Below are 13602 nucleotides of genomic sequence, written 5' to 3'. Positions count from 1 at the left end.
ATTCATGCTTTTTTACTTAATATTCAAAGTATGCTGAAGAACTAAATTAAAGCCTATCCACAAATCTCTTTTTAAAATATTTTATTGTCATAATAGATATTCTATATCCAATATGAGTAACATATTACAGCTACATGAAAAACATTTCATTTAAATTCATATTTTAGAAATCATGTTATTTTTTTTAGGAAAAAAGCATGACTCAAAATGCTACTAACTAAGAATGAAAGCCATCTATGCCGGTGGCCTCATATTCAAGCACCTCACCTGGACAGTGATTCAGAAAGGTATGGTGTTAGGGAAGAAAGGAGAATTTCACAAGCTGATTTTTTAGAGAAAACTCAGAAAGTAACACTCCTATAAACAGCTCTTTAGTACTCTTCTTTCCTTTTCAACTTAAAGAAAATACAACACTGCTTACAATGGTAACTCTTCAAGAATAACGAACTTGTACTTGATCACTGCTACACCAACAATACCTAGAGCACTGTCCAGACCTGAGTAGGGTTTTAAGAAGCATTGTGAAATGACTGCCTGAATAAATGAGTCCTTTCTCTAAGGTGCTTTTAGTTTCGATTCCCTTTTTGCTGTCAAGGTTCACCCTCATGTTTTATTATTTATGTTGGAGGAGGAGGGGGTAGGGAAGTAGCAAGAGTCAGGAAAACAAAGATAAGAAATTGAACAAGATATTAGTTCAATGTGACTCCTGCTTTTGCATTCTTGAAGGTCTTTAGTAAATCTTCAAATATTTAAAGCTGACATGGTTAGTATGGGAAAGGTGATTCAATATTTGCATACGACTCTAAGAACCATGGAATGATAATATTTGGCCAAGGGATTTTATGGAAAATAATAATAAAACGACATTTGTTTAAATATTCTGGTCTGGCATTTTGCAAGAAAGTGGATAACCTGAATTTTCCCTAGATGCTTTTCTGTGTTCTTGAGGCAAGTAAAAATATTGCTAATCAAAGATGTGTGTTTACTGATATTTAACAGATACTCTCAGTTTTACTAAGTGACGCCGATTATACAGTACAGGTTTTGTGTCTGTAATAGTATGCTTAGTACAGTAATTATATGTAATGAAACATTACTATTAATATTTTAAATGATGAAATATTGAAAATGGTGTGTACCTTGTTCTTATGTCACATCATTGCTTTTATATGGTATATAGTAAGTATATATATATTTGGTCAAAGGTATGACACTGACTACATTATGTGTGGTCCATTATTTTTTTTAGGGTCACAGTTCCTAGAAGGGGAAGATGATTTGTGCTCATTTTGCAATAGTTCCAGACATTTGCAGGAATCTAAAGTTACTCTCATACTGATTCATTTTACGAAAGTTTTCTAAAATTCTATAAATACTGTGTAAAAACAGCTGGTTCCCTCACATATTCATTTCCCCTCCTTTGATTCAAAAGTAACCAAGGCATATAATTCTTTGGTTATAGTCAGTACCCTTATTTCAAGGAAAAAAAAAATTGTTGCGCACTTCACCTACACAAGGTGAGAGATGAAGCTGAAACAGAATATAATCACACTTTCATTTTGCATTTTAATGGCACGGTCTATCAAAAATTTAAAGCATCTATTATTAGACCATGTTGATTTCAACTCTTTTTTTTTTTTGTCTTCTGGGATTTTGAGCATTTATTAACACTTACTTGGATTTTTCTGTCATGTACCTCTTCTCAAGGTTCTGGATGAATATAAAACCTGTACACATCATCCTGACCATTACAGCTGAGCATGTTGAGCATTCCTCATCCTGCCCTGTTAGTGCCTGAGCCTGGCTGCCACTTAAGTATTTTGAAAATTATCATGACTTAGGTTGTCAATATTTTTAAGAGAGAATGTGCCTACCTAGATATGTGTATCTAACGTGATACCACAAATAAGACTGGGCTATGATATGTGAAACACTGACCAATGAACTGATTCATTTTAGGATTCCAAGAACAGACTTTGTAGAGGCATTAGTCAGTTGATGTGAGGGTACCCAGATCCTCCAAGCATGAACTACTGAGCATACCTTTGACAGTGATCTGTGCTATTGCTTCAATGACACCCAGTGTCGACATAGCAACACAGGTGTAATTTGCTGACTGTCTTACATCATTCAGTTCTAGGACATTTCTTCCTATTGGCATATCATCTTCAGGTGTCAGATCTTCTGCCCCCAACATCCACTTCACATAAGGCATTGGTGACCCCACAGCCACACAGGTGATATTAACACTTCCACCTGGCATGATCTCATGATTAGTGGGTGGGATAGAGAATCTTGGTGGGACACGGCGAACTGGAACAAAACACAAAGGAAGATGATAAAATATACAAGGCAAGAAAAAACAGCTTGATTCAACACATGACATGCACTGTACAGACACATATTGAAACATATTGTGGATTGTCCAAAAACAAAACATGTAAAACTGTGGATAATACACACCATACAAGTATGGTATGTGTATACACAGAAAAATTTATTTTAGTCATTGATATCTTAGACACATTCATACAAAAGTTGATTCAGACCTACAAGGGCCCCACAAAAAAACTATCTACAAACTAACAATACACAAACATCATGCATAAGATAAACACAGAAACATATACATGCTTGCATATAACAAGGATTCTATGCATTCATGTATATGCAGGAAAGTGGGCTGGAAGGCCATCAGTAGGTTTACATTGAGTATCAAAACCAACTTCAGTGCTGTGCTCTTCCAGGTGATGTGAACGCATGTGTGGGACCACATTGTCACATCCCAGTCCTGGAAAACATCATCTAGAGTACACTGAAAGTGCAATTTATTTGCTTTCAGACTCAGAGGAGACGCAGCCTCAAGACCTCACACTAACACCAGAACAAACACAGAAATATATACACATATCAATTTATAGTCATAGAAGAAACAAAGCCAATGCCAGTAGAGATACTGGATTGGGACATGCAAGGCATGCACAAGGTGAAATCTCAAGGCCATGCTTAGGATGACGGGAGAATGGCTGGTATCCAAGAGCAATGGCAGCAAAGGAAGTAACAGGGGAAGAACTAAACACAAAGGGATGAGGGATAAGTACAGTGACTAAGACAGAGATTTAGGGGAGGATCGTAGGATTAAAAGGAAGAAGATATTAGATGAAGGCAGGTTGTCAAAGGTATGGATTGCAAATTCAGGAAGGGAGCTGGGGAGTTCACATTCAAGATTCCATTCAGTTCATATCTAAGACAAAATAATATAGGTGATGACCACAAAAATCTAGTCAGAGGCTTTTTATGCCTACATTCAAATTGAGGGACAATTGATCTAAACCATACAGTGAGACATGACATGAAGACAGCAGATCATATTAAAGCAATACAACACAGAAAAAAACAAGCAATTACAGTTCAGTGTTCCTGCTTCAGATAATCTGTACGTTTATGTGTGTTTAAGTACATGTGTCTCAAACATGGTACAAGAAGAGGGTAAGAGACATAGGATTCATCTTGGGCTTTTATTGGCAAAACATTATACCATGAGCATTTTAGATTAAGAGGTAATCATTTAGAGCATACCTTAAATATGGATAATCAAGTGATTATTAAAATTATAAATGTTAATAAACAAACAACCACATAACCCCAAGATCGTAAGTAAATCATTCTGTCTGTCAACTTTTTGGCTGTCCTTCAGAATGAGAGAAACCACCATGGATTTGAGAGGGCTTGCTGCAATGGCCTCACGGGTGAATGACAAGCATAGGAGAAGAAAAGAGAGGGCTAGGCATGCCTCCTGCAGCCAATTCACAGGTTACACAAAGCAGACAGGAGCCAGTGTAGACTCTGAGGTGTCAAATAACATGTCAAGAAAAATGGAGGAGAGTTTAGTCTTCATGCTTGGGATTAGCGGAACCACTACAAAGTCATTCTATGGGCAGCAGGCATCTTTGTGAGACAGAAATTAAACGTGGGGCAGAAGACGGGAAAAGTGGAGCAGGAAGGAAAGCAGGAACACTGACCAAGTTCACCGGACCTGAGAGTTAAGTGTTACCCGTTACCATGCACCCAGGTTCATTCTCTCCCATCATGCACCACAGTTAGGAGCCACCAGCAAGCACCGGAAGCCATGGCCAAGTGCATTCTCTGCTAGAACATACCATTAACCAAAAGAAGACCACAATGCAGCTACATTCATTTCATTTGTATTCTTTGTTATTGGTTTAATTAATAGTTTTGTAAGGTGGGTAAAAAGTAAAAAAACACACCAACCTTCTCGCAGCTCTGAGGGATGTAGGGGGTTTGATGCAGAACACAATGAAATGAGGAAAGGAGAAAAACAAGGGAAACACAGAGAGAGTAAAAAGGCCATATCAAGGCTTTCAACTGCTACTTGAACATCTTTATCTGATTTATTTAATCTTTCCTACCTCAGCTGTAAAAGTTAGCAACACCTCAAGGACTAACACAACAGTATTAGAAAGAATAGCTAGCATCATTTTGAAATTTTTCCATTGAAGAAGGTACACATGCCTCATGCAGCAAAGGAGGTCACCACTGTGAGAAAAAGGATCAAGGGGCTTTCAAAGAATTTGGAGAAGAAATAGTTTTTCTTCATATTCTCCCACCCCAGACTCCAGAGAATGACAAGAGAGAAAAACATCCCCAAGGAAACAAAATTATCTCAAACAAAAATTTCAAAATCAAGCTAGATATTTTCCTGAGGGAACTCATTTTATTGTAACTTAGAGCTTTTACTGTCTTTTACATATCCCCACTCCCCACCCACATCTTTTGTGGTTATTCATAGGCATGGAGATCAGGAATAAGAGCGCTTTCATTGGACAATAAAAGTATAGGAAGCAGCTTTGAGAACTCCAGGGAAGAAGTATTTCTTTCTAGTTGAAATGAAAGGAACAGCCATTCATAAGCTCAAAATTTAATCATTTCTATTACTTTTAAGAAAATATGGATGTATCGTCATTCATTCTTCTCCCAAGGACAATGATATGATTTAAAATACAATCACTGTTCCCTGGCAATCAAGAGATTAAACTTTTCAGAAAGTGAGTAATTAAAAAAAACCCTTGTGTGTGTGTGTAAATATACATATATATATATGCATAAGCATATGCACATGATAATACTATGTGTTTATAAATAAGTATAAAAAGGAAGAAGACAATACAACTGTGCTACTTGAATGCAGCACCTATTTCTTTTTTTTTTATAGATTAGCAGTTGTATCCTTACAACTCTGCAGCAGAGGTCATGAAGACATAAACACTTCTATGCTTGGAGTTGCACAGAGAACTGATTAGTGGCACACCAAGCAATTATCTCAGGGTTTGATAAGGAAACAGAAGAGTCACAGCAACAGAAAAAAGGAGAAGGAAAAGAAAACCTCAAACCAATGCAAAACACAGTTCAATCAATGCACTTAAAATAATAATCAAGATGTCAAAATGCAAATATACTTACAAACTTCAAGCCTCAGGATAGATTTTACTCAAGAGTGGTCCACTTTTTTTAACCATGTATTTAAAATATTTAATTCTCTACCCACTAAAATGCTTCGGCTACTGTCATTATTAGCACATCAGCTGATTAAACCCTGACATAGTCACACAGACCCTGTGGATATCTCAATTCCCCCTGAGCCTGAATGAACACGCAATGCCACAGTTACGTCATTCCTACCTCTGACATATAAATTGGCAGGGGCAGAATAGCGAGTGCCCGCGCTGTTGGTGGCAACACACTCATATTTTCCTTGGTCAGATTCTTCGCTCTGTTCGATCTGAAGGGCTCCTGCATGGATATAAAATATATTGCCAAAGAGATGGTCAGAGAAAGCTTTCTCAGTGCAGAAAGCTAAACCTCAACAACATGAAAAGCCCTGCAAAAGGAAGATCCGCTCAACGTCGATTCAATCTCTTGCTAAGGTGCACAGACAGAAATGATGCGATGAGAAAAACATACAGAGATTATTTCTTCTTTTTTAAAAATGTTTTACATCATCAACGCTAGCATAATAAAAACTTATCTTTTCCCAAGCAAGAATTCTACTCATAATTAATACGCTTATTTCCTAGACTAATAAAATGAAGATGGGTGAGACTGCTTCAAGGAAGTATGGCTTTTAAATCAAACAAAAGATTAATTTTTGGTTTTTGTTTTGTTTCATTTTGGTAGCAAAAGTGGCGCAAAAGAGAGGTACTCTCAAAAAAAACCAGGCCGGGTTTTCAAGAAAGTCTTCTGCTGAAGAAAGCCAAAAATACGCAGCAAGCACAAAAAAGGCTGCATGAAGCAAAAAATATTAAAATTAGTCATTATATATCATGAAAATATTACTTAAAGAAACAAAACTCCCTTAAGACATGCAGATTTTTTAAGAAAAGAAAGACCAGTTTGCCACGACTTACAATCATTTATTACGTTTGCTGAAAAACAAAGAGTAATTGAATTAGAAGGTTTTAAAAAAGTTAAAAAGCACGGCCTATGCCAGCCCGGAGAGCCAACCAACCACTGCTTGAGGACCTCGAGACGGATCCCCTAAGACACCCATCAAAATCCACCAGTGGGATTAGCAGTGTGGTGTCACAAAACCCCAAGAAAAATACAAAACAAGAATTATAAAAGAAATGCACACTGAGTCAAAGTCTGAAAAACCATCAATACCACATACCACCAAGAATACTCAGCACCTTTTGTCTCCAGAGCCTGAAGGACAGAAGTTCGAAAAATCCAGAAGCGAGTAATCCAAGAAAAAAAGAAGTGGGAGGGGAAAAAAGCACTGTTGTCAGATTGCAGGCGAGTGTGATCAGGTGGAAGGGGGTCATTCTTTGACTTTTAAGACAGTAAGAGAAAAAAGAAGAACAAAAGCAAAAACCTTTTGAAAGATAAAGACAAAAAGCAGGTGTTCCAGGCTGTCTTCTGCATGTCTGCCACTGTTCTCCAGACCATCTTGACTTTGGTCCGGAACAAGAACAGCTAAGGAAGAAAAAAAATGATCTTTTTTTTTTTTTCTCCAGTTGGACAAAAAAAAAGGAAAAAGAAGAAAAAAGAAAAAGAAAAAAAGGAAAAAGGAAGAAGAAGAAAAGGAAAAAAAGAGGGACAGATGGTACGCTGTGACTGGTCTGTGGTCTAAAGACCTGGATATGCTTTCTTTGAAGCATATCACAACTTAAAGAATCATTTTCATAAAGAAAGAAATGAACAAAACAAAGAGGAGAAGGAAAAAGAAAAGAAAAACTCACAAGATGAGAGTCACCAATCGTAACCAAACAGTACAAAGGAAAATCATAAAGTTGATGGACATTACTGGAATGATTTTGAAAACAGGACAAAGATGAGAGTGATGAAAGGACAGAAAGAATGAGCAAGATCATTCTGTGAACGTTAGTTCAGCACTCTTACCTCTTATTGGTGTACCACCTGGGTGGATAATATGAATGCAAATAAGATTAGAAAGAAGAAGCATTAGTACGAGAAGGAGGAGGCTAGGGCTGGGGAGAAGAATTAAATTAGATTTACAGAATTAAATAAGGTCTTAAAAGAAACTTGAATTACTCTACTGGTAAAACAGGAATATATTAGATAGTATTATTAGATCATAAAAGCAAGTTACATTATACCACAGAGGGCAAAGACCACACTAGGCAGCATTGCCTTTATCAGAGAAGCAAATGAGTTCTTAGGTCTGGGATTATACAGGGTGAGAATTCTATCTTATATGCCTCATATTCTTAAAGAACTAAACAATATTTTTAAAGACAGAATTGGGGAAAATACTGGCTAATCTATTTAAGTATATATATAGATATGCATATATATATACTGTTATAGGAAATACTAAAGACTAACTAGAAACAAACACTGTTCATTGGATATATCTTACACTACTTACATTGCTACATTTGTGTGATATAACTTGTGTATTATTTTATTTTTCTACATAGTGTTCTTACAATAACAGTTCTGTGGATGTGTGAATGTGCACGCCATTAAGGAAATCTTGTGTCTACACTCACAGTTAGTAAAATGCATGCCATGCATTTTATTAATAATAATAATAGTAATCTGAATATGGAAATTAGTGGGGGTGAAGTGCGCTTCAGAACTAAGCACTTACCAATAGATTCTGGAGATTTAAATACGGAGAGAAGAAAGACAGCATAAAAATATTATTATATTCCTTATAATTTGGTACAAATTTTTCAGAGTTAAAGCTTTATTACTAAATCATCTATGTTACAGGTGAATAATTAATTCTTTATTTACAATAACAGAATGCTAATCTACACAATTCTGCTGACAACAAGCAAAAGAGGCAGTTAACAAGACGCTTTAACATCACAGGACAGGTCAAAAGCTGAGAATTCTGGGAAGACAGGCAGTTAAACAACTTAGAATTATATTATCAATATTACTACCCATGCCAAAGTAAACAGCTTACTGTATACATCCCTGTGAAATTACCTAGGGACAGGCTCTAAAAATTAACAGATTTAGAATTATCTCTACTTTTAGTCTAAAGAGAGCAAATGAATAAACTTGGGGTGGGGATGGGAGAGGGAGAAAGGGCAACAGGTAGCAAGAGAGAGAGAGAGGAAGAGAGAGAGAGAGGAAGAGAGAGAGAGAAGCAAAAGCTGGAGTCTACACCAACCAAAAGCAGACTTCTGTAGATCCAGTCACTGGAGGGTTTAAAAATCTTTAGTGTGGGCGCACACTACTGTGGCAAATGTGTACAAAATACTCACTCATAATAATATTATGATAAGATTAATAAAAATCCCCTCCTTTCATTGGTACTTTGTAAAGGACTTTATAAAAAATACATCTGGATACTTATGAGATAACATTTCTGTGTTTTATGTATTAGTGAAAAGAAAGTAGATGTGCCCAAACTTACTAAACTTTGGTAGTTAGATGAGTTAAAATGTTGAGAAGACAGAGAAACACACTTTAATAAAACAGAATCATTTTAGTGTTTAATATGAACATTTTTGATTTTTAATGGATATAACCATTGGAACTCCTTGCAAGTTTTGAATGAAGTCCAATGTTGAAATAAATTTGTTTCAAAAGAAAACAGAAATAAGAAAGAAACAGGAGAAAATGAATCCATCAAATACTGCAGAAGAGCAGTAAACTAAAAAAAAATTATCAAAAATACAGTCACAGCAGTGAGCAATGTGGATTAAACAGAAGCTGCAAAACACGGAGAAGAGAAGAAAGACTCTGAAACAGGTTATGACATCACAGACGTGGACAACACATTAAATAACAGAGAAAGAGAAGAGGGAGAAAAATTAATACCTAAAAAATAAAAATAAATAAAATGAAAATAAAAATAGAGAGAAAACGAAAAAGAAAAACTAAAATTCTCTAGGAGGTCATGGAAACAGTAACAAGACCCTACCTGATCGTAACTGCTTAATACGCCCGTTGTTGTTGCTTGTGTCGACCGGTAAGAAATCTTTGAACCACGTGATTTCTGGATCTGGATTCCCACTGGCTGCACAAAGCATGGTGGCGGTGCGTGTACGCTCAACCACCTTCAGCTGTGGGCCCATATCAATAGTAGGGAAGCCCCGGGGAATTTGATCCTCTGCAAGACAAAAGGTGATACAAACATGTCATGAAGGCAGATACCCAAGATTCAAGAGGTACTGACTGGTAACTTTTCCCATTGTGAGAGTTGGACTGCGAAGAAAGCTGAACGCTGAAGAATTGATGCTTTTGAACTGTGGTGTTGGAGAAGACTCTTGAGAGTCCCTTGGACTGCAAGGACATCTAACCAGTCCATTCTAAAGGAGATCAGTCCTAGGTGTTCTTTGGAAGGACTGATGCTAAAGCTGAAACTCCAGTACTTCGGCCACCTCATGCGAAGAGTTGACTCATTGGAAAAGACTCTGATGCCGGGAGGGATTGGGGGCAGGAGGAGAAGGGGACGACAGAGGATGAGATGGCTGGATGGCATCACTGACTCCATGGATGTGAATTTGAGTGAACTCCGGGAGATGGTGATGCTGCTGTGCTGCAATTCATGGGGTCTTAAAGAGTTGGACACGACTGTGCGACTGAACTGAACTGAACTGAAAAACTAACATAATCCAAGTAGCTTTGCACTTGCACTGTTAGGCTAGTGTATGGTACAATGTTGTTTCTGGCCAGAGGAGTGTAGTCCAGGAAGAGGCCGAAAACCTAACAAATAGCTCAAACATATGATTAAAAACCATGACCAAGAGATGAATCAAGTTCTCTGGCAGCATGGAAGCAGTCATTATACAACGTGTGTCTGAGGAGGTCAGTGAGCACCAAAAGAAAGCTATGAAATGAGCCATTAGGAAAGTCACAATCAGTGTCAGTTCAGTTGCTCAGTCATGCCTGACTCTGTGAGACCCCACGGACTGCAGCATGCCAGGTGTCCCTGTCCATCACCAACTCCCAGAGTTCACTCAAACTCATGTCCATTGAGTCGGGGATGGCATGCAACCATCTCATGCACTGTTGAGTTTTAGGTCAACTTTTTCACTCTCCTCTTTCACTTTCACCAAGACGCTTTTGAGTTCCTCTTCACCTTCTCCCATAAGGGTGGTGTCATCTGCATATCTGAGGTTATTGGTATTTCTCCCGGCAATCTTGATTCCAGCTTGTGCTTCTTCCAGCCCAGCGTTTCTCATGATGTACTCTGCACAGAAGTTAAATACCAGGGTGACAATATACAACCTTGATGTACTCCTTTCCCTATTTGGAACCAGTCTGTTATTCCATGTCCAATTCTAGCTGTTGCTTCCTGACCTGCATACAGATTTCTCAAGAGGCAGGTCAAAAGAGTTCCAGGAAAACATCTTTTTCTGCTTTATTGACTATGTCAAAGCCTTTGACTGTGTGGATCACAACAAACTGTGGAAAATTCTTAAAGGAAAGTCAATTTGTCCAGAAAGAAAGGCACACCAGAAGTACAACTATTCAGAAGGAAACTTTTCCTTGAGGGGAAATCACTGATGTAGCACAGCTAGTTTTAGGAGGGCAGGGACAACAAGCAGGTTAGCTGGACTAACCTATTCCTATTTTAGTCTATTATGGTTTTCTTTTAACTTTCAAGTGAAACTCTATGTGTGTGTGTGTGTGTGTGTGTGTATACATATATATATATATATATATTTTACCCAAGTACAGGTTTATTTAACTTATATGTAGAGTATACCATGAGAAATGCTAGGCTAGAAGAAGCACAAGCTGGAATCAAGATTGCTGGGAGAAATCTCAATAATTTCAGATATACAGATTATCCCACCGTTATGCCAGAAAGTGAAAAGGAACTAAAAAGCCTCCTGATGAAAGCGAAAGAGGAGAGTGAAAAGGTTGGCTTAAAGCTCAGTATTCAGAAAACGAAGATCATGGTATCTTGTCCCATCACTTCATGGGAAATAGATGGGGAAACAGTGAAAACAGCGTCAGACTTTATTTTGGCAGGCTCCAAAATCACTGCAGATGGTGACTGCAGCCATGAAATTAAAAGACGCTTACTCCTTGGAAGAAAAGTTACGACCAACCTAGATAGCATATTCAAAAGCAGAGACGTTACTTTGCCAACAAAGGTCCATCTAGTCAAGGCTATGGTTTTTCCAGTGGTCATGTATGGATGTGAGAGTTGGACTGTGAAGAAAGCTGAGCGCCGAAGAATTGATGCTTTTGAACTGTGGTGTTGGAGAAGACTCTTGAGAGAGCCTTAGACTGCAAGGAGATCCAACCAGTCCATTCTAAAGGAGATCAGCCCTGGGTGTTCTTTGGCAGGAATGATGCTAAAACTGAAACTCCAGTACTTTGGCCACCTCATGTGAAGAGTTGACTCATCGGAAAAGACTCTGATGCTAGGAGGGATTGGGGGCAGGAGGAGAAGGGGACGACAGAGGATGAGATGGCTGGATGGCATCACCGACTCAATGGACGTGAGTTTGAGTGAACTCTGGGAGTTGGTGATGATGAACAGGGAGGCCTGGCATGCTGTGATTCATGGGGACACAAAGAGTGGGACACGACTGAGCGACTGAACTGAACTGAACTGAACAGGTTCAACCTGAATTAATCCCTCGGTAGAGAGTTTTAATTTGTCAGAAAAGTATCTGAAAGTTTCCCTTACAAAAGAAGAAAAGAACAAAAGCAACTCAAGAGTTCAACAAGGAAACATCCATTCCTTGGGGTGAGAGAATACTTTCCTCCATTCCAAAGGCCTGAACCACTTTCAGTCATTAAAAAGTTGAAATGGGTCAATTTTGAATCTTCAACTCATCTAAAGTTCATTTCTCCCTTGCATGCATGCTCAGTCACTAAGTCGTGCCAACTCTTTGTGACCCCATGGATTGTAGCCCATTAGGCTCCTCTGTTCATGGGATTTTCCAGGCAGAGATACTGGACTGGGTTGCTATTTCCCTATCCCTAATCAAAATTTCTCCATATCTTAGATCTTGAGAAACTAAAGTCCTCTTAAGTCCCTCAAGAATGACCCACATTGATATCCTATATGACCAGTTCTTCCAGTCAGTGTTAGAAAGGTATATTCTGTTGAGGCACTGAAGGCATTTTAGTTATATGGGCAATAATATTTGCATTAGAATCTGGCTGTTTGAAGACTATTATGAAACATTTTGACTTTCAAATGGGGCCTGGAGTTGATGTAATCATCACTTCCTCATGACCTTTGATGAACTGTCATCACCCACCAATTGCAAATGACTCAAGAGCACAACCAGTGAGACAAACAGAAACAATCAGACAGGATACCTATCTTCCACTTGGATGTCCCCTACGATTTCTGGAATTATCTTCAGTGTCTTGCTAAACATCCACAATTTCAAAGGAAAAGGTTACATTTTGATGACTCCACTGCCTTGCTGATCAAATCTATGTGTTCTCTACTGTCTCAACATCTAAAGGGTAAATCAAATCTGCGAAATCTGGCTAGTGAAGTCTTTTAAAATCACAGCCCATTTTTCTCAGCCTCTCATGGATAACCTTCCTCAAAGGAAACATTTCTCCTGCCCACACTGAAATTCTCACCATTCCTTATATAAATCATATCCAATGAGTACTCCATCTGTGTCTTGAGAAAGCCACACAATCAAAACCATCTTCATTATAAAGCTTTTCAAAACTCACTCAGACAGACTTAATCTTTTCCTCCTCAGATTAACTGTAGTAGTAAGTACCTAGATGCACTGTCTTGTATTTTTTAAATACTGTTTAGTTTAAATATATGTATATTTGCTTAGTCGTGTCTGACTCTTTGTGACACCATGGACTATAGTCCGCCACGCTCCTCTGACCATGGAATTCCCCAGGCAAGAATACTGGTGTGGGTAGCCATTCCCTTCTCCAGGGGATATTCCCGACCCAGGGATCGAACCAGGGTCTCCAGCATTGCAGGCAGATTCTTTACTGTCTGATCCACCAGGGAATCCAATTTATCTCCTCAGGTTATCCTTCTACAACACAAATTTTCTTCATGCCTCACTTGTATCCAAATCCCTTCCCATAAAGCTAGTCTGAATTGACAGAGTTTGAGAAATCTGTGATGCCCAAGCCTAACTATGA

The 13602-nt window shown here is 38.2% G+C and overlaps 1 protein-coding gene across 44 annotated transcripts in view; it reads right to left on the bottom strand.

Moving 5' to 3' along the window:
* Positions 1 to 13602, bottom strand: part of PTPRD (protein tyrosine phosphatase, receptor type D) — a 2534232-nt gene that overhangs the window by 215607 nt on the left and 2305023 nt on the right. For 22 of the 44 annotated variants that reach the window (XM_027549289.1, XM_027549255.1, XM_027549273.1 and 19 more), the window contains 6 exons: positions 9425 to 9613; positions 8135 to 8143; positions 7420 to 7437; positions 5701 to 5811; positions 4273 to 4284; positions 2044 to 2313 (listed from right to left, as the gene is read on the bottom strand). In XM_027549289.1, the coding sequence (XP_027405090.1) occupies positions 2044 to 2313; positions 4273 to 4284; positions 5701 to 5811; positions 7420 to 7437; positions 8135 to 8143; positions 9425 to 9613 (609 nt within the window). The remainder of the gene's footprint in view (positions 1 to 2043; positions 2314 to 4272; positions 4285 to 5700; positions 5812 to 7419; positions 7438 to 8134; positions 8144 to 9424; positions 9614 to 13602) is intronic. The other 22 variants (XM_027549272.1, XM_027549274.1, XM_027549279.1 and 19 more) reach the window with 7 other exon arrangements.

This window comes from Bos indicus x Bos taurus, chromosome 8, assembly GCF_003369695.1.
Source record: "Bos indicus x Bos taurus breed Angus x Brahman F1 hybrid chromosome 8, Bos_hybrid_MaternalHap_v2.0, whole genome shotgun sequence".
NCBI lineage: Eukaryota > Metazoa > Chordata > Mammalia > Artiodactyla > Bovidae > Bos > Bos indicus x Bos taurus.
Note: the sequence above shows the minus strand (reverse complement) of the source record. Positions and strands in the feature narration are given on the sequence as shown.